This window comes from Macaca fascicularis, chromosome 16, assembly GCF_037993035.2.
Source record: "Macaca fascicularis isolate 582-1 chromosome 16, T2T-MFA8v1.1".
Taxonomy (NCBI): domain Eukaryota; kingdom Metazoa; phylum Chordata; class Mammalia; order Primates; family Cercopithecidae; genus Macaca; species Macaca fascicularis.
The window spans coordinates 1,089,994-1,110,985 of NC_088390.1; the positions used below are offsets into that span (position 1 = coordinate 1,089,994).

At 49.2% G+C, this 20,992-nt stretch overlaps 2 protein-coding genes across 2 annotated transcripts in view; one reads left to right on the top strand and one right to left on the bottom strand.

Annotated features, from left to right (window-relative positions):
• NXN (nucleoredoxin) overlaps nucleotides 1-14,573 on the bottom strand; it is a 191,103-nt gene extending 176,530 nt beyond the window's left edge. Inside the window, exon 1 of the mRNA XM_074018146.1 lies at nucleotides 14,392-14,573. The gene's annotated coding sequence lies outside the window, so the exon portion shown is untranslated. The remainder of the gene's footprint in view (nucleotides 1-14,391) is intronic.
• An 80-nt stretch (nucleotides 14,574-14,653) lies between these two features.
• On the top strand, nucleotides 14,654-20,561 carry TIMM22 (translocase of inner mitochondrial membrane 22). The gene is made up of 4 exons (XM_005582422.5): nucleotides 14,654-14,916; nucleotides 17,668-17,864; nucleotides 18,426-18,498; nucleotides 19,950-20,561. The coding sequence occupies exons 1-4, from the start codon at nucleotides 14,679-14,681 to the stop codon at nucleotides 20,024-20,026; spliced, it is 585 nt and encodes a 194-aa protein (XP_005582479.1). The 5' UTR covers nucleotides 14,654-14,678; the 3' UTR covers nucleotides 20,027-20,561.
• The last annotated feature ends 431 nt before the right edge of the window (nucleotides 20,562-20,992 follow it).

Genomic DNA, 20,992 nt, shown 5'->3' on the forward strand with positions numbered 1-20,992 from the left:
TATGGCAAGTCTATGGATAGTTGAGAACATTTCGAGAGATTTTTTTCCCCCTGCCAGCTGGCAGGATACTCCCCGATGCTTAGGGAGAAACTGGATTAAACAGGTGGTCTGGGCCGGGCGCGGTGTAATCCCAGCACTTTGGGAGGCCAAGGTGGGTGGATCACAAGGTCAGGAGTTCGAGACTAGCCTGGCCAATATGGTGAAATCCCCGCCTCTACTAAAAATACAAAAAATAGCCGGGCGTGGTGGCGCACACCTGTAATCCCAGCTACTCGGGAGGCTGAGGCAGGAGAATCGCTTGAACCCGGGAGGCGGAGGCCGCAGTAAGCTGAGATGACGCCACTGCACTCCAGCCTGGAGGACAGATGGAGACTCCGTCTCAAAACAAAGCAAAACAAAACAAACAAACAAAAAACAGGTGGTCCGTGGCGAGTCCTCGGGCCACCCAGCGCCTCCCCCAACCCAATCCACAGGCGAACGAAGCAGGTGCAGATCCGAGCCCATCCACAATAACAGGCCGCCAGTGTGGATCAGCTACTAACGACTCAGCGAAAGCAAAATAATAAAAGCTGAAAACCCGCCCCTCAGAGCTTCCGCGCTTTGGAGAGTATTTCCCGGGTATCCATCGCCACCTAATGGAAAGAGTGAAAAATGAGGCCGAACAAACTCCATCTGTGAAAAGACACTGCCGGGACACCAGGCACAATGCTTTTATTTTACAGCAGCTTTCCACATATACAAATGACAGGACGCTTTGCGGGAGCTAATTTAAACCTCAGAATATAACTTCAAGCTTTTGGCACAAAACATATGCGTTCACATCGAAGGTTCTCCGTTTTTCTAGGGTAGAAGAAGGAATGGTGCAGGGTTTCAGCTCGGTGAAATGTTACCATATAAAACAGGTGGGAGAGGTGCAGATGAGAGCAGAAAGTGGATTGGTGTCTCTACCAGTTATATCCACTTCCTTAGTCACCTGATAGTATTGCTCATGACACAGGTAAGATCTTAGATGGAGAACCGCCTTCCAGCACGCTAGAATCCTACTGTAAAGTCGAACTCCACCTTAATTCTTAGGAGACTGTCATGCTGAAAGTACGTGCCACTCTAGGGACAATATTATTCTAAAACACACACAGCATCACTTTTTAGTGAAATCTTTTTTTTTTTTTTTTTTTTTTTGAGACAGAGTCTTACTCTGTTGCCCAGGCTGGAGTGCAGTGGCACGATCTCAGCTTACTGCAACCTCCACCTACCGGATTCAAGTGATTCTCCTGCCTCAGCCTCCCAAGTAGCTGGGATTACAGGCATGCACCACCTCCCAAGTAGCTCTGATTACTGGCGTGCACCGACTAATTTTTTGTATTTTTAATAGAGACAGGGTTTTCACCATATTGGCCAGGCTGGTCTCAAACTCCTGGCCTGAAGTGATCCGCCCGCCTCAGCCTCCCAAAGTTCTGGGATTACAGGCATAAGCCACTGCCCAGCCTTGGTGAAAACATTTAAAGCTACTCGTATCATATATATTAAGTTATTAGGCCGGGCATGGTGGCTCACGCCTGTAATCCCAGCACTCTGGGAGGCCGAGGTGGGCAGATCACGAGGTCAGGAGATCGAGACCATCCTGGCTAACACGGTGAAACCCTGTCTCTACTAAAAATACAAAAAATTAGCCGGGCATGGTAGCGGGCGCCTGTAGTCCCAGCTACTCAGGAAGCTGAGGCAGGAGAATGGCGTGAACCCAGGAGGTGGAGTTTGCACTGAGCGGAAATCACGCCACTGCACTCCAGCTGGGAAACGGAGCAAGACTCCATCTAACATATATATGTTATATATATATTTATATATTTGTTATATATTTATATATATTTGTATATATTTATATTTATATTTTTTATATATTTATATATTTTTAATATATTTATATATATATATAAAGTTACTAGACATCATTTAAAATCCTGTAAATGGTTACAGTGTTTTATCATCTTATCCAAATCCTATCTGAAAAGCCTATGCATTGGGTACATGGGTTAGGCACTATTGAAAGAGTGTTAGAGTCCTACACTCCGACACTTTCAAAATTATGAAAACTAAAGAAATATAAAAGGGTTATTAGCATTTACATGCCATGGCAGCCAAAGGGCAAGGTATTTGGTATGGAAGCCGGTGAAGAGGGAATTTGGAGGACTGCAAATATTGCAACTATTAGAGTATTAACTTTGGTATACTTGGTGCAAGTCTGATATAAAGAGGAGGTTTGTTCCGTTTTTTACTTTTCTTATTTTACAGGAAAGCACTTTCCACTGGACTGTGTCCAAACCAGCATCTGGCACCTGGGGAAGGGAGGGTTCAAACACACTGCACATGAAATATAAATAAAAGTTAGAGAATTGTGGATGCGGCAGGCCTTTGTTAGCCAAATATCACAGCTGCCTTTTAAAGGGGTGTGGAAAGAGGGGATTTGCAATGGAAACGATCCCAGAATCATAATTGTAGTGGGTGTTACAAGAAGCCCAAGGAGAGTCATTTGGCATCCTATGAAGAATTAGCCAGTGTGCTCTCGGTTACAGAAATCTCTCTCTGTGTATGTGGTTCACTTAAGGAGAATGTCCCCACTGGTGTTTAGCTAGCGATGTCACATGAATTGACTTGGCTATTCTGAAAATGATTGTTTTAAAATATGTATAAATGAGCCTCAACATGTATCGCACTCTGCAGAACATATTACAGAGTTTTCTCTTCAGAAATTGCATTAGAAGGCACAGGAAGTCACACAAAATACACACAGCACAAATATATACTTGTCACTTTTAAGATGCATAAATCACAGTCTTTGCTCTTTAGAAACAGTAGCACACGTGATGTAGGCCGGGTGCAGTGGCTCACACCTGTAATCCCAGCACTTTGGGAGGCCGGGGGGGGGGGTGGATCACCTGAGGTCGGGAGTTCGAGACCAGCCTGAGCAACATGGCGAAACCCCATCTCTACTAAAAATAAAAAAATTAGCTGGGTATGGTTGCATGCATCCATGGTCCCAGCTACTCAGGAGGCTGAGGTGGGAGGATCACCTAAGCCCGGGAGGTCAAGGCTTTCAGTGAGCTGTGATTTTGTCACTGTACTCCAGATTGGGTGACAGAGTAAGACCCTGTCTCAAAAAAAAAAAGAAAAAAGAAAAATTAGCTGGCATGGTGGCATATGCCTGTAGTCCTAGCTACTCAGGAGGCTGAGGTGGGAGAATCGATTGAGCCCAGGAGGTTGAGGCTGCAGTGAGCCGTGATTGTGCCACTTCACTCCAGCTTGGGCGACAGAGTAAGACCCTGTTTTTTAAAAAAAATACTACTACTAATAATAATAATTGGCCAGGCGTGGTGGCTCACGCCTGGAATCCCAGCACTTTGGGAGGCTGAGGCGAGTGGATCACAAGGTCAGGAGATTGAGACCATCCTGGCTAACACGGTGAAACCCCGTCTCTACTAAAAATACAAAAAACCAGGCATGGTAGTGGGCGCCTGTAGTCCCAGCTACTTGGGAGGCTGAGGCAGGAGAATGGCGTGAACCCGGGAGGCGGAGCTTGCAGTGAGCTGAGCTATTCTCCTGCCTCAGCCTCATGAGTAGCTGGGACTACAGGTGCCCGCCACCACGCCCAGCTAATTTTTTGTATTTTTAGTACAGACGGGGTTTCACCATGTTGGCCAGGCTAGTCTCAAACTCCTGACCTCAGGTGATCCACTCGCCTAAGCCTCCCAAAGTGCTGGGATTCCAGGCGTGAGCCACCGCGCCCGGCCTGAGATACCCGTTTTATTGCTATAGTCTGGAACCAAACTTGCAATGTCTTGAGGTATGCCTGTATATAAACACACAGAAACGTATTCATAACCAAACAAGTAGGAAATATTCATGAACATTCTAGCCCGTGTTTTTGTAACTGGCCATGGGTTGTGGCTGGTATTTAAAATGACCTTTCACTATCCATTCTGTATTCCCTTTGCTTTCAGAAAGCACCTCAGCTGGCTGTGGGTCTTTTCCTGGTGGGTGACCCAAACCTTCATTCCCAAAAGGTCTCGGCCCTTGGTAGTCCTGCCTGGATTGAATCATTGTGGTTTTTCCATTACCCTAAATCACAGACCATGGTCTACTAGGACACCCTGAGGGGCCTCCTCTATTCCAGACGTATTCTTGCTCCCCTCAATTGTGGACTCGTGGTCCAATCTAGGATCAGTCACCCCAGCCAGCACAGTAACTCTCTTATCTGCCTGCTGATTCAGAGGCTGTGGGAGGCCAAACAGGCCCAGCAGAAGTCCTCACTTCGAGTTCAGTGGCACCATTGTTGGGTCTCCTGGGGAAAACATTCCTCCATTTGGAAATACGACTCCTAGGCCAGCAGAGCATGAGGTCATGGGAACAGGAAGCAAACATCTTGCTGCGAGGTCACTAGGGGTACTAGGGACTGGTGCCACTCTCATTGCCACCCCTTGATTCCCAGACCCATGAATCCTAGCTGTGGGAGAAACAGTACCCTACACTCAGTTCTGACTCAGAGCATATACTGCCTCCTGGAGAATTCTGGCCCAGCCCTGCAAGGCACTGCCACCCAGCTGGTGCTGTACTGGAGTCTTCAAAAGGCCATTCCACCATCCTATCAAACCAGCTGCTTCAAGATGGTCGGCAACATGGTCGTACCGGTGAATTCCACGAGCACGGGCTCGTTACCATACTCTCTTTGCTGTGAAGTGAGTTCCTTGGTCAGAAGCAGTGCAGTGTGGCATACCGTGACAGTGGATACGGCATTCTGTGAGTCCACGGACGCTAGTTTTGGCAGGAACGTGACGTGCAGGGAAGGCTAATTCCAATCTAGAGTAAGTGTCTATTCCAGTGAGGACAAAATGCTGCCCCTTCCGTGATAGAAGTGATGCAGTGTCATCAACCTGTCACCGGGTTGCTGGCTGATCACCCCAGGGAATCGGGTCACCGGGTTGCTGGCTGATCACCCCAGGGATCAATGGCCCCATGTCGGGGGCTCAGGGTTAGTCTCTGTTGCTGGCAGATGGGGCATTCAGCAGTGGCTGTAGCCAGGATGGCCACAGTGAGTCAAAGTCTGTGCTGTGAGCCCATGAATAACTTTTATCCCCGCCCTCATGGCCACTTTGTTCATGAGCCCACTGGGCACCACCCATGGTGTCGGGGGCGAGAGGCGGAGCAGCACCCGGAGCACGGGTCATCCTGTCGCTTGATGATTCAGACCCTTCCCTGGTGAGGCCACCCTTTGACAAGCATTTACACGGGACACAAGTATCTTCATGGTTTGTGCCCACATACCTCTTCTCTCAGTTCCCTGGGTTTCCTTGTCACCAAATTTCCAGTCATGTTCCTTCCAAGTCCCTGACTCTCCAGGCAAATCATTGGCTACAGTCCGTGAATCAGTGTATGCTCTCACGTCCGGCCATTTCTCCTTCCAAGCACAACTAACAACCAGGTGCACTGCACCAACATCTGCCCACCAGGAGGATCTGCCTCCGCCACTGCCCTTCAGGGACGTCCAAGGAAGAGGCTGGAGGGCAGCTGCTCAGTTTTGGGCGGAGCCTGCACGTGGTATAGAACCATCCGCAAACTGGGACCTGAGTCTTCGCTTTCTCTGTCATGGGGGACTCTCCATGACGCTAGAGGTGCTGGGAGAGGGGAGGCAGGGTGGAGTTGCGGGAGTGGGAACCAAAGGCCTTTGAAGCTGCTTCTTCATCTAACTTCCCGGTGCCTTCAGGGCCTGCTTGGGCCCGGTCACGTGTATACCATCTCCATTAGATGGTGAAGCACCCTGCCGCTGCACACACCCAACCTTATGGCTTGATGGGTCAGAGAACCTCCAGTTCACGACGGGCAGCTCAGGCCACATGGTAACTCCGTGGCCCATGGCTAAGCATCAGTCTCCCAGAAGGCCCAGGAGCAGACCAGAAGCTGTGTCTCAAAAGGAGAGCACTGTCCACAGGATGACAGAGCTTTGTTCCAAAATCCTATAGGCTTGATCTGATTCACCTGTAGGGCCTGCCAAAGGCTGCAGACAGCATCCCTGTCTGCCACGGTCTCGTCAAGCACCACTGGACCGGCTGGATCACGAGGCCCACGTGGAGAGCAGCTTGCATCGCAGTTAGAACCTGCTGCAATGCCGTCTCTCGCTCTGGTCCCTCTTAAAGCTCACTCTGTATCAGGTCACTCTATAACTAGGTCAGGCTAACACACCCAAATGAGGATTGTGTTTAAATATCTGGATACTCAATGGCCCAGTCAAGTTGACACATACAGTTACCCATCACACACACTGACATGAGGTATCTTTAAGATGTAGCACAAGAGAAAGAAAGGTGCAGAAGAGGTAGGAAATACTAAGCTATGACTTGTCTGGTTTTTTTTTTTTAAGAAACAGGGTCTTAGGCCGGGCGCGGTGGCTCAACCCTGTAATCCCAGCACTTTGGGAGGCCGAGACGGGCGGATCACGAGGTCAAGAGATCAAGACCATCCTGGCTGACACGGTGAAACCCCGTCTCTACTAAAAAATACAAAAAACTAGCCGGGCAAGGTGGCGGGCGCCTGTAGTCCCAGCTACTCGGGAGGCTGAGGCAGGAGAATGGCGTGAATCCGGGAGGCGGAGCTTGAGATCCGGCCATTGCACTCCCGCCTGGGCGGCAGAGCGAGACTCCGTCTCAAAAAAAAAAAACAAAAAACAAAGAAAAAAAAAAAGAAAGAAACAGGGTCTTGGCCAGGCGCAGTGGCTCACGCCTATAATCCTAGCACTTTGGGAGGCCGAGGCGGGCGGATCACGAGGTCAAGAGATCAAGACCATCCTGGCCAACATGGTGAAACCCTATCTCTATTAAAAATACAAAAATTAGCCGGGTGTGGTGGTGGACGCCTGTAATTCCAGCTACTCAGGAGACTGAGGCAGGAGAATCACTTGAAGCCGGGAGGCAGATGTTGCAGTGAGCCAAGATCTCGCCACTGCACTCCAGCCTGGCGACACAGTGAGACTCCATCTTAAAAAAAAAAAAGGGGGGGTGGGGAAGAAATGGGGTCTTACTCTATCTCCCAGGCTGGGGTATAGTGATATGATCATGGCTCACTGCAGCCTCCAACTCCTGGGCTCAAGTGATCCTCTCACCTCAGCCTCCCGGGTAGCTGGAACTACAGGTGCACTTCACCATGCCTGGATAATTTTTTTTTTTTTTTTAGAGACAGAGGTCTCACTATGCTGCCCAGGCTGGTCTTGAACTCCTGGCTTCAAGTGATCCTCCCAGCTTGGCCTTCTGAAGTGCAGGGATCACAGGCATGAGCCACTGCACCCGGCCCCATTTGTAATTCTTTTAAGTGGTGAAAAACATGTGTACACACACACACGCACACACACAAATATAATGCTTACATATGCATGAAATAGATCTGGAAAGACATTGAAGGAATAGTAGCAGGTTGCTTGGGGAAGGGAATTGGAAGACTAGAAATAGATGCGAGAAAAATATGGAAGGTATGATTTTAGTCCAAAACTAGTTTTTGAATTTTTGAATAAGAACTTATTCAAAGGATAAGCTACTGTAAGTGCAGAACGAAATATTTAAAATACAGCAGGACAACTCTGAATGAAAGAGAAAAATTATCTCACACAGGAAAAATCAAATTCCATCATAACAAAGCTGTTATTTCTACAAAATGTTAGCAGAAAACGAACATTTGGATGATAGACGTTTTCTCAGTCCAGTTCATTCAGCAAATAATTGATTCCACAAAATCTGAATCAAAATGGATGCAAACGAAAAATTTATCCCATTTACTTGGGAGTTGCCTGTAAAAGATTTCACTTGCAGATTAATGCTGTATTAACAATTTTTTTTTTTTTTTTTTTTTGGGACGGAGTCTCACTCTGCCACCCAGGTTGGAGTGCAGTGGCACGATCTCGGCTCACTACAACCTCTGCCTCCCGCATTCAAGCGATTCTCCTGCCTTTCTAGTAGCTGGGATTACAGGTGTGTACCGCCACGCCCGGCTAATTTTTGCATTTTTAGTAGAGACAGGGTTTCACCATGTTGGCCAGGCAGGTCTTGAACTCCTGACCTCAGGTGATCCGCCTACCTCGGCCTCCCAAAGTGCTGGAATTACAGGTGTGAGCCACTGCGCCCGGCCTGTATTACAAGTTTTAATGTCTGTTTTATATTTTCCTTTTTAAAAAGTTCGTATTTTGTGACAGATCCACTAATAAAGAAAATTACTTGATAGAGAAGTACATAAAGCAGAATATGGAGGTGAGATCTGACAAGGATCAAGATGAAGAAAGAGCTATGGCAGACGTGTGGTGCAGATCTTTCTGGCACCAACTTGACCTGTAACTGTGGGAAGCCACCATTATTTATTATTCTTTCTATTATTCCTTTTATCCCTTAGCAAAGCAGGACAAGTCTGGTGTCTGGGTTTTTTTTTTTTCTTTTTCGAGATAGTTCTCACTCTGTCACCCAGGCTGGAGTGCAATGGTACGATGATGGCTCACTGAAGCCTCGAGCTCCCGGGCTCAAACAATCCTCCCACCTCAGCCTCCCAAGTAGCTGGGACTACAGGCACCTGTCACCATGCCCAGCTAATTTTTTTTTTTTTTTTCTTTTTGAGATGGAGTCTCGCTCTGTCACCCAGGCTGGAGTGCAGTGGCGCAATCTTGGCTCACTGCAAGCTCCACCTCCCGGGACACGCCAGTCTCCTGCTTCAGCCTCCCGAGTAGCTGGGACTACAGGCGCCCGCCACCACGCCCAGCTAATTTTTTGTATTTTTTAGTAGAGACAGGGTTTCACCATGTTAGCCAGGATGGTCTCGATCTTCTGACCTCATGATCTGCTCCCCTTGGCCTCCCAAAGTGCTGGGATTACAGGTGTGAGCCACCGCGCCCGGCCTAATTTTTGTATTTTTTTGTAGAGACACAGTCTCACTATGTGACCAAGGCTGGTCTCGAACTCGTGGGTTCAAGTGATCCTCCTGCCTTACCTTCCAAAGTGCTGGGATTACAGGCATGAGCCACCATGCCTGGCCATTAGTCTCCACTTCCTAAACAAGTTTCCTAACTCTTTTCTGACTTCCTTGTAGAAGCGTAAGGTGCTAGAGAAAACATTATGCATTTTTCTATCTGCTTCCAACACTTTTCAGATCAGATCTGAGGATTATAACTTGTTCCTACGTGGGGCATGGTGGCTCACGCCAGTAATCCCAGCACTTTGGGAGGCCGAGACAGGCAGATCACTTGAGGTCAGGAGTTTAAGACCATCCTGGCCAGGCCGGGCGCGGTGGCTCACGCCTGTAATCCCAGCACTTTGGGAGGCCGAGACGGGCGGATCACGAGGTCAGGAGATCGAGACCATCCTGGCTAACACGGTGAAACCCCGTCTCTACTAAAAAATACAAAAAACTAGCCGGGCGAGGTGGCGGGCGCCTGTAGTCCCAGCTACTCGGGAGGCTGAGGCAGGAGAATGGCGTACACCCGGGAGGCAGAGCTTGCAGTGAGCCGAGATCGCGCCACTGCACTCCAGCCTGGGTGACAGAGCCAGACTCCGTCTCAAAAAAAAAAAAAAAAAAAAAAAAAGACCATCCTGGCCAACATGGTGAAACCCTGTCTCTACTAAAAATACAAAAATTAGCCAAGCCTGCTGGCACATGCCTGTAATCCCAGCTACTTGGGAGGCTGAGGCAGGAGAATTGCTTGAACCCGGGAGGCAGAGTTTGCAGTGAGCCGAGATCTCACCATTGCACTACAGCTTCAGTGAAGAAGCAAGACTCTGTCTCAAAAAAACAAAAACAAAAACAAAAACAAAAAAAAACCCCGCTAAACTTGGACAGAAGCACCTGTGTCTTCCTGGGCACAAGTTGTAAAAGCAACACGTTGAGTTCAGATTTTCTCCTGGCATGAAGCAAAATTCAGAGCAGGGAGCACGATCATAGTCCTGTGTGGGAAGATCATTCTGTGAATTGTTTGGAGAAGAGCAAGGTAGGAGTCCCAAAACCAGTTAAGAGCCTATTAATTAAAAGGCCGGGTGCAATGGCTCACGCCTGTAATCCCAGCACTTTGGGAGGCTGAGGTGGCAGGATTGCTTGAGCCCAGGAGTTTAAGACCAGTCTGGGCAATAGAGTAAGAACTAGTTTCTATAAAAAAGGGTTTTAAAAATTAGCCTAGCATGGTGGCACACGCCCATGGTCCCAGGTACTTGGGGGAGCTGAGGTAGGAGGATTCCTTGAGCCCAGGAGGTCGAGGCTGCAGTGAGCCGTGATGGTGCCACTGCACTCCAGTTTGGGCCATAAAGACCCTGTCTCAGAAAAAAAGAGGCTCAGAGAAGACATTACTTCCAATTAGATTAATCAGAAAAGGTAAGTTTTGAAGGGCAGGAATCTTTTAAAGACAGAACTGAGGGGCATGGGTAGAGTGTTGTGAGAAGAAAAAAGAATTACTAGCAAAAGTTCACAAGGGTCTGAGCACAGTGGCTCACGCCTGTAATCCCAGCACTTTGGGAGGCTGCGGCGGGCAGATCACCTGAGGTCAGGAGTTCAAGAGCAGCCTGGCCAACAGGGTGAAACTCTGTCTCTACTAAAAATATAAAAAATTAGCTGGGCATGGTGGCTCACGCCCGTAGCTGGGGTTGGGAGCCTGAGGCAGGAGAATCACTTAAAGCTGGGAGGTGGAGGTTGCAGTGAGCCGAGATCACACCATTGCACTCCAGCCTGGGCGACAGAGCGAGAGTCCATCTCAGAAAAAAGAAAAAAAAAAAAAATGTGGTCCCCAACCAGCAGTAGCATCACCTGGGAAATCCAAAATGTACACACCCACCTCAGACCTTAGTCAGAAACTAACTCTGCACTCAGCAGCTTAACCACCTGGTTCTCAGTGATGGTTTGGGGCAGTCTCAGGGACCTGCAGGAAGCCCAGCCCTCGCCTGGCCAATACTCTATTTATGAAGATGAACAGACGATGCTGTTACATGACCTTCACTGTGGAGACAGAAGGCGGGGACCGATGGTGCTCAGGGCTGGGCCTGGGGGACTCCATCCGGAGCCTGGGGTGCTGTTTATCGCTGGCTGCCCATGGGACCCCACGACTCATGGCTGGAGGCCCCACGCTCCCTGCCTTGTTTCCATCTGCTGCAGCCAGCAGCATCAAGCCTTATCCCATCTGTCACACCAGCCCAGACAATAAATGTCCTCTTGTGGGGAAAGTGACTTCAGAGAGAAAAGCTAAGAGCCACTCCACCCCCACATGAGCCTGTGCAGCTGTCTGGTCTCCATTTTTGCCGGGTGGGGTATTCCATCCTGATCTGGGGCAACGTGTCCCAAAAGTATGGCTTCCAGTAACGCTCATTAGGTCCCACCCATTTCTTCTCTAGGTACCCAAAGACCCCCCCCCCCAACTTTTTTTTTTTGAGATGGAGTCTCGCTCTGTCTCCAGGCTGGAGTGCAGTGGTGCCATCTCGGCTCACTGCAGCCTCCGCCTCGTGGGTTCAAGCGGTTCTCCTCCCTCAGCCTCCCGAGTAGCTGGGACTACAGGTGTGCGGCCACCATGCCCAGCTAATTTTTGTATTTTTAGTAGAGATGGGGTTTCACCATGTTGGCCAGGCTGGTCTCTATCTTTTGACCTTGTGACCCGCCCGCTTCAGCCTCCCAAAGTGCTGGAATGACAGGCGTGAGCCCCCACGCCCGGCCAATGTCCTTAAGAGGACACTTCACTTCCTCTTACAACTCACACATATCTGTGAGGCTCCTGGGCTACGGAAGACCCCAGTCCTTTTGCAGCTCTTGATGGAAATTGTGTTTCAGCCTTCTGAATAAAACGACCACTGTTTACTTAGAGGAGTCTTTTTTTTCTTTTGGACAGGGTCTGGTTCCATTACCATGCTGGAGTACAGTGGCACGATCATGACCCACTGCAGTCCCAACCTTCCAGACTCAAGCAATTTTCCTGTCTCAGCCTCCCGAAGTGCTGGGATTACAGGTGTGAGCCACCATGCCCAGCAAAGGAATCTTTTTTGATCAACATCTTCTGAGAGCCCCTGGCCCAAGTAAGCAGATGCTTGCTACGGCACTGCCTTCGGGCCATTAGCAAAAAGTGGGCTTAAATGCCCAGAGGTGTTCTCAGGCCACATTTTGTTCATACCAGGAGTGCACAATGATGCCAAAGTGTTAGCATTCTTGGGACTGAAAACCTCCCTCCAACGTCCCCTAGGATTTTCCTGGATACGACCAGAAATCCATTCCCAATTTCCCTGCCTCCAGGCCCCGATTCTGGATTCCTCAAAGAGGAGAACGTGTTCTTGGTTCCCAAAATATGCTTGCAGTGCAGTGGTATAACGGCAAATGTTTAACAACAATAACAAAAAGGCCCTAACTGACCAGGAGCGGTGACTCTCGCCTGCAATCCCAGCACTTTGGGAGGCCAAGGTGGGTGGATCACCTGAGATCAGGAGTTCAAGACCAGCCTGACCAACATGGTGAAACCCCGTCTCTACTAAAAATACAAAAATTAGCCAGACATGGTGGCGCGTGCCTGTAATCCCCGCTACTCAGTAGGCTGAGGCAGGAGAATCGCTCAAACCTGGGAGGTGAAGGTTGCAGTGAGCCGAGATTGCACCATGGCACTCCAACCTGGGTGACAAGAGCAAGACTCTGTCTCAAAAGAATAATTTTAAAAATTAAGGCAATACGGCCGGGCGCGGTGGCTCAAGCCTGTAATCCCAGCACTTTGGGAGGCCGAGACGGGCGGATCAGGAGGTCAGGAGATCGAGACCATCCTGGCTAATACGGTGAAACCCCGTCTCTACTAAAAAAATACAAAAAAACTAGCCGGGCGAGGTGGCGGGCGCCTGTAGTCCCAGCTACTCGGGAGGCTGAGGCAGGAGAATGGCGTGAACCCGGGAGGCGGAGCTTGCAGTGAGCTGAGATCCGGCCACTGCACTCCAGCCTGGGCGACAGAGCGAGACTTCGTCTCAAAAAAAAAAAAAAAAAAAATTAAGGCAATACATTATCAGGAGTTTTTGAGCTGGTTAAGTACAGTTATTATTAAACATTACATTCTTGGCTCATGCCTGTTGTCCCAGCACTTTGGGAGGCCGAGGGGGGTGGATCATGAGGTCAGGAGTTCAAGACCAGCCTGGCAAACATGGTGAAATCCCATCTCTACTAAAAATATAAAAATTAGCCGGGTGTGGTGGCAGGTCCCTGTAATCCCAGCTACTGGGGAGCCTGAGGCAGAGAACTGTTTGAACCCAGGAGGTGGAGGTTGCAGTGAGCCGAGATTGTGCCACGGCACTCCAGCCTGGGTGACAGAGCAAGACTCTGTCTCAAAAGAATAATTTTTAAAAGGCAATAAATTATCAGTTTTTTAGCTGATTGTTAAGCACAGTTGTTATTAAAAATTACATTTTATACATTTATAATCAAATTACACTAAAAACAGGTAATGTGTGCTCAAAACTCACCACCTCCTAAAAGTTTTACTACACCGTACTCCTATCTATGCTGTTGAGGTTATTTCCATAGATTGTATCTGTGTGATAGAAACATTGTCTAACCACATACTGCTGTGAGTCTTCCCAATTCTGACTGATGACCTCGCTTGGTAGTTTGAAATCAGCCACTATGGGGATATTGACACCACTCAAGTCAGCAAATGCTATAAGTTAGGATTTTTTTTTTTTTTTTTTTTTTTTAGACCGAGTCTTGCTCTTGTCGCCCAGGCTGGAGCAGGACGGCGCGATCTTGGCTCACTGCAACCTCCACCTCCCGGGTTTAAGTGATTCTCCTGTCTCAGCCTCCCAAGTAACTGAGATTACAGGCGCCTGCCACCATCTGGCTAATTTTTGTATTTTTAGTAGAGATGGGGTCTCCTGCCTCAGCCTCTCAAGTAGCTGGGAATACAGGCGTGCACCACCATGCCCAGCTAATTTTTTTTTTTTTTTTTTTTGTATTTTTAGTAGAGATGGGGTTTCACCATGTTGGTCAGGCTGGTCTCGAACTCCTGACCTCATGATCCACCGCTCTCGGCTCCCAAAGTGCTGGAAGACAGGCGTGAGCCCCCGCGCCCGGTCCAAGCATTTCCAGCACACGTTCACGCGTGTCTACAAAGCGTCCAGCCCTCACCGCACCTTCCGGGACCACAGGATTTAACGCCTCCTCGCCCGATGACAGCAGGAGGCGGAAAGGGCAGCGAGAATGCTCGCGCGCCCCCTCCCGGCGATCCGGAGCACGGCAGCCCCGGAGCGCGCGGCCGCTCCTCGCTCCCCTCAGCAGCGCGTAGGAGCCCCGCGCGGGGCCGAGACGCGAGAGCACGCGCAACGCTTCCTGGGAAATGTAGTTGGATGTCGGATTGGAACTACAAATCTCTGTACTCACCGCGCTGCAGCCCCGACCGTGTGGGCGCTTTCTGGTGAATCTGAATCTCGTTTGTCTGTGACATGGGGAAAGCTGTTCAAGCCCAATTCCATTTTCACAAGAGGCTTTCTTTTTGGAAACACGATAGCGCTGTCGCTGATGCGCGCACGACGTCTCTTGCGGCCGCGGCTTCCTCTTGCTGCGAATCTGCCGTTACAGACGGTGGCTAGTGTCAGGGCTCGCAGCGTGACGCTTGTCGAATCTGCTGCGGGGGGAAGGACGCGAGGGTTGCTTGGGCAGCGACTGTCATGGCGGCGGCCGCCTCCAATGCCGGGGCTTCGGCCCCTGAGGCAGCGGGTTCCGCCGAAGCTCCGCTGCAGTACAGCCTTCTCCTGCAGTACCTGGTGGGTGACAAGCGTCAGCCCCGACTCCTGGAGCCTGGGAGCCTGGGCGGGATCCCAAGTCCAGCCAAGAGTGAGGAGCAGAAGATGATCGAGAAGGTGATGGAAAGCTGTGCCTTCAAGGCTGCGCTGGCCTGCGTGGGAGGTGAGGCCGGGCGAGTGGGATGCTTGGGAGGCTGAGGGCCTGGACGGCAGTGGGGATCTCTGCAGAGAAGACCACGCGCCTGGGAGGCGAGGGACTGCGGGCCTTGACCTTGACCACACCCCCACCTCGTTCCGTGAACGTCACCTCTCCTGCCCCCTCAGCTCAGCTTTCTTGATGAAAATTGCATCAGAAAATTGCTGTGGTTGGGGCCTAAAAGTTATTACATGACATCCTGGCTCACACGGTGAAACCCTGTTTCTACTAGAAATATAAAAAATTAGCCGGGCATGGTGGTGGGCGCCTGTATTCCCAGCTATTCGGAGGCTGAGGCAGGAGAATCGCTTGAGCCCAGGAGGCGGAGGTTGCAGTGAGCCGAGATCGCGCCACTGCACTCCAGCGTGGGCGACAGAGCGAGACTCCATCTCGAAAAGAAAAAAGTGATTACATGGGTGACTTCATTCATCCGTTCATTCCCTTGAATTCGCTCATTCTCTTAAATCCTTCAACAAATCGTTCCTAAGCAACTATCACGTGCCAGGAGAGAGACAAGAGCCTGGTCTTCACGGGGCCGTATTATACTATGTGGAGAAGAATGTCGAGCAGGAACTCTGCAGAGGAATGATGCAGACATATGGAAATGCACATGCAGACGGCGCTAGGGCAGCGGTTGCTTGAGGTTTGGAAAACTGAAAGACCACTGTGACTAGACAGCAGCGAGCAAGGAGACACGAAGTCTGCACTTGTCCTTCTACGTTTCCCTTAAGCTTTTTGGAGATTTGAGAATGTACGGTATTCCTTCTGTGTGCAGGGTAAATAGGTTGGCTACATTTGCAGATGAGTTTAAGTCTCACTGAGAATGAAAGACATTTAAGAAATGAATGTAGTGAGAATGTCAATGAAAACAAGTGAAGTAGGAATAAAGGTCTTTTTTTGTTGTTGAGTAAGACCATAGGTGAGACTGGAGCTGCGTCTTGAAGGATTGAGAAAATACAGGTAGGCAGAGTGGGTGCGGTGGCTCATTCCTGTATAATCCCAGCTCTTTGGGAGGCTGAGGCAGGTGGATCGCTTGATCCCAGGAGTTCAAGACCAGCCTGGCCAATATAGCGAAACCCCATCTCTACGAAAAATACAAAAATTAGCTGGTATGCACCTGAGAGCCCAGCTACTCGGGAGCCTGAGGCAGGAGGATCTCTTGAGCCCAGATGGTTGAGGCTGCAGTGAGCTGTGATTGAGTTACCGCACTCCAGCCTGGGTGACAGAGCAAGATCCTGTCTCAAAAAAAAAAAAAAAAAAAAAAAAAAAAAAAAAGGACTGGGCACATGGCTCATGCCTGTAATCCCAACACTTTGGGAGGCCAAGGCAGGCGGATCACGAGGTCAAGAGGTCAAGACCATCCTAGCCAACATGGTGAAACCCCGTCTCTACTAAAAATACAAAAATTAGCTGGGCATGGTGGTGTGTGCCTGTAATCCCAGCTACTCGGGAGGCTGAGGCAGAAGAATGGCTTGAAACCAGGAGGTGGAGGTTGCAGTGAGCCAAGATCACGCCATTGCACTCCAGCCTGGCAACAGAGACTCCATCTCAAAAAAAAAGGAAGAAAATACACTTAGGCAAAGGAGAAATGTTATTTCAAGTTTGGGGTTGAGTCGGGGGGAGATTTGGGCGTTTCGCTTACAGGCATTAGGGCAGTAGTTGATGTTTTTTACAAAGAGTAACAAGAGGTAATGAACATGGTGAATTACGATAGAGTCTGGTGAAGGAAAGAAAAATCTGTAGATGAGAAGGCCAGAGAGGAAGTTTGCGAGACTGAAGCTTCATGAGGGCATGGACTGGGTGTTTGCTCCTCACTCCGCCTGACCCTAATAAATCACTGATAGAGTTGTTGAAAGGATGAATGGGGTCTTCATAGTGCTCCACAGTTGAAGTGATGAAGGCCCCGGACTGGGGTGGTAATTGTGGACGTAGGCAGGGATGGACTTGACTTGCAAAAGTAGGATGAAAGATTTTGCCATGTTTCATGACTGACTGGTTATAGGAGGAAGTAAAGAAGCCGTCAGAGGTGCTCCTAGTGTTTGGAGATGGCATGACTGGAAGGAAGGAGCTGTAGGCAGGAAAGTCTGGAGGGGAGGTGCCCATGATTGTATTGAACTCATATTGACCATGAAGCCATGAGAGGGCATCCACATGGACAGGTCCAGCAGGCTCAGGAAGGTCAGATGTGGAAAACAGTGTGGGATTTGCCATTAGGTAGCTGTGTGGCCTTGGGAGAAGTTGCTTAACCTCTCTGAGCCTCAGTTTATCTATAGAAAGGAGAGGCTAATAGCATCTGTCTCACTGGATTATTGTGAAGAATGAATGAGGCTGTGGCATATCTGGCATGTGGTGCTCAGTAAAGCATTACTGTGAATGTCACAGTGGCCAAGAGAGTGATTTGCAAAGTGGATAGCTGAACTTGAGGGTGACTACTTTACATATGAGAGTGTAGAGAGAATAAGAGGGTTAAAGATGGAATCTTGAGAAATGTTAGGGAAGGGAAGAAGAAATCCTAGAGGAGACAGAGAAGATGATGTCAGTCAGACAGACCCTGGATTGTGCAAAACTCTCCACCAGGCAAGCGGAGAGTTTGAGTGGCAAGAGGGGGGTGTCCTTTGCACCAGTGGTCATCCAAAAGTATGGCCCTTCCAGGATGATCCCAATACAGTAATCCAGAAAACATGCCAAAGACACCTTCATCTCTGTGTTTGCTTCTAGGATTTGTCTTAGGAGGTGCATTTGGGGTGTTTACCGCTGGCATCGATACGAACGTGGGCTTTGACCCGAAGGATCCTTACCGTACACCGACTGCGAAAGAAGTTCTGAAAGACATGGGGCAGAGAGGAATGTCCTATGCCAAAAATTTTGCCATTGTGGGAGCCATGTTTTCTTGTACTGAGTGTTTGGTAGAATCTGTAAGTGTCTCTGCCTTCTGAGAAATCCTTGCTGGGGCCACCATTTCATGACTTTTAAAGAGAAACTGCTCTTTAAAAGTTATTTGAAAGTTGTTACTAGAAAGCAGATCAGAAGCATCAGATACGTTCTAGGTTGAACTTCCATAAAATAGTCTCTAATGCAGACTTTTTGTGTGTTTACAGTATGGGCTTGCATTATATTTTACTTTTTGTAGGCTAGAAGGTAGCTAATGATTTTAAACATGAGACTTACTGGAGAGCCCCTTGAAGAAATTTTGATTACATTTCAAATGCTGGACTTGGTTTCAGCACTCCGGTGCCACCTGCAGGAAGCATCTATGAACACATACTATATATATACACACGTATATATACACACAGTATGTATATATACATATATACACACACACACGCTGTATACTTATGAACTGTATCTTTGAGAAAGATTAGGTTTCCTTTGGGTAGGGACTGAATGAGCTAACTAGCAACCCTGTGTATTCTTCCTTAATGGTCCCGCTTGGCTTGTTTCTTTGGCTCTAACATGTACTTCTCCGCCCACAGTACCGGGGAAAATCGGATTGGAAGAACAGTGTCATTAGTGGCTGCATCACTGGAGGAGCCATTGGTTTCAGAGGTTAGTAAACGGCTCTCGAATGCTTTTCCTTTGTGGCCTTGGACAACGTGCTGAGGTTGTCATTTCCAAACACACGAGTGTTCCAGGGACACTTGATCTTCTTCCCCTCTGACAAATAAATCATGTTTGTTTCTGTGTTAACTCGGGTTTGGAAACTCGCTAGGATCTAGATTAGGGTTTCTCATTGTTGGCACTATTGACATTTTCGACCAGATGAGTCTTTGCTGGGATTGGGTCTGTTTTGTGCATTCTGAGATGTTTAGCAGTACCCCCGGCCTCTACCCACGAGATGCAAGCAGAATCCCTGTCAGTTGTAACTTTTTGTTTTAAAGAGACCGAATCTCACTCTGTTGCCCAGGCTGGAGTGCAGTGGCATGATGTTGGCTCACTGCAACCTCCACCTCCTGGGTTCAGGTGATTCCCCTACCTCAGCCTTCCAGGTAGCTGGGATTACAGGCAACTGCCACCACGCTCGGCTAATGTTTTTTTTTTTTTTGGTATTTTTTTAGTAGAGACCGGATTTCACCTGGTCTCAAACTCCTGACCTTGTGATCTGCCTGCCTCAGCCTCCCAAAGTGCTGGGATTACAGGCGTGAGCCACCACATGTGGCCAACATTTTTCTCAATAATTCTAGACAATTGTCTGTTTTAATTCTAGATAGAAATTATAACAGTAATATCTTTCTGCCCTCAGGGATTCTGATTTTTACCCATTGAATGCTAAGTACAGATATTCTAGAAATATTAGATTATCAGCTCTAAAAAAAAAAAAAAAGAGGAAAAAAAAAACAATTTGCTGCCACTTCTCCCTGTTGGCATGTCCGTTCAGAGTGTGGGGGAGGGCCTTGGTGACTGGACTTTCCTAGAAGAATCAGTGTTTTATCACTGGGCCACTTTCCATCTGTCATGCCCTGACTTACCCAGAGCAAAAAGCTGGTTTTCTCATCTTCTGAGGGACAGGATGATTTGCTGTCATGAAACTGGTTTTGCTCCTCAGGCACCATTAATGACTGACCAAGTAACTTCTCTGCCGGTCGTCCCATGGCTCAGCTATGCCAGGGCCTCTCTGAGAAGCGCTGCTGTCTCAAGGACTGCTTTGATCACCTTCCCAGGAACTTATTCCATAAACAAACCAGGGTCAAGGCCATATGCTTTCATTTGATTCCAAGGGCTGCTTCTCTTAACCAGTTTCCTGCCTGTGAGGGGCTGTTTCCCTAAGACTAGAAATACCCTTTGAAGGAGAAAAGCTAAACAAATGTAGTTAGATAAAGCACACTGGGTTAGATCACATACACTGCTTCACTGATGTCTTCCGGAGCGGTGATCGCTTGAATGACTCGCGGTGCTTAAGCTTGTTTCATGGCACCTGAGGGTGTGCAGACTCCGCGAGTGCCTCCTCAGCCAGCAGGTGTCACTCACCACAGGTCGTGTTCTTTCTGTTTGTTTGACAGCTGGCTTAAAGGCTGGGGCCATTGGTTGTGGAGGTTTTGCTGCTTTCTCTGCTGCGATTGATTATTACCTCCGGTGAGAGTAACTGCCCGTGGGGAAGGACGATGCCAGCTCTCCAGAGTGAGCCCAGGCTGCTCTCTGGAGGACAGTGTCCGGACCACACCAGGGCCTGGCTTCAGGGCCTGAAGACATTCGTTTCCCCTCGTGTCACTGGTATTCTGAGGGAGCTGCCTGGCTTCTCTGCCTCCAGCCTTCGGGGAGCCACACTTGGCTGCTCCTGGACGCCAGCCAACCTTCACAGAGGACGTCCCATGCCGGATTCTCTCAGAGCAGATCGGGAGACAGGATGTTGACATATAGGAATTCAGCTCCCCAAAGCTTCAGGCCTGACCACAGCTGGCCCTCTAGGTTGTTTGGTGTTGTGGGCACAGAGGTGGCAGTGTCTCTACAGGCACCCGGGAAGCTGTTCTACTTTGGAACTCCGTGCAACTATCCGTCTCGAACACCAGGGCAGGGCAAGGCGGACGGATGCCGTCCAACCAATTATCTCACTTGTTTTGTGTTCTGCCATCCTTTTTTTAAAAAAAATACACCCCCACCCCCCGCCACACACACCTTACAGTTCAAAAGGTTGGTTTATTTCTATTTTCAAATTCCCTAATTCTAAAAACAGTGCCAGGTGGCCCAGAGATACCATCTGAAGGGAAAGAATGGCAAAGCTGGGGATGGGAGGCTGGGGATGGGGAGGCTGAGGCAGGGTTGCTAGAGAACTGTCACCCTCACCAAGATTGTTACATCTGCCAGGGCCTGCCTCAAGAAGCCCAGCCCAGCCTCTTCCTGGGATGCACTGAAATCCCATCCATGAACTCGTTGGGCCTCCTGTGCTGGCCGAGAGGCACACACTGGCTTCACAGCGTGACTGCTGGACCAGGCTGAGCTCGAGGTCACACGTGAAGGGCCCTGCTGTGGTCATCTTGGTGACTCGGTCACAGCAGCTACTGGCCAAGATCAGACGTCGCTGAGGGGCCGTTCACCACCACCCTCG

Bases quoted from the DNA above. Each gene is read 5' to 3' on its own strand.
- TIMM22 (XM_005582422.5), top strand. From the start codon at position 14,679: ATGGCGGCGGCCGCCTCCAATGCCGGGGCTTCGGCCCCTGAGGCAGCG. The intron at 14,917-17,667 runs GTGAGGCCGGGC...GTTTGCTTCTAG, and splicing joins TGCGCTGGCCTGCGTGGGAG to GATTTGTCTTAGGAGGTGCA. The intron at 18,499-19,949 runs GTTAGTAAACGG...TTTGTTTGACAG, and splicing joins AGGAGCCATTGGTTTCAGAG to CTGGCTTAAAGGCTGGGGCC.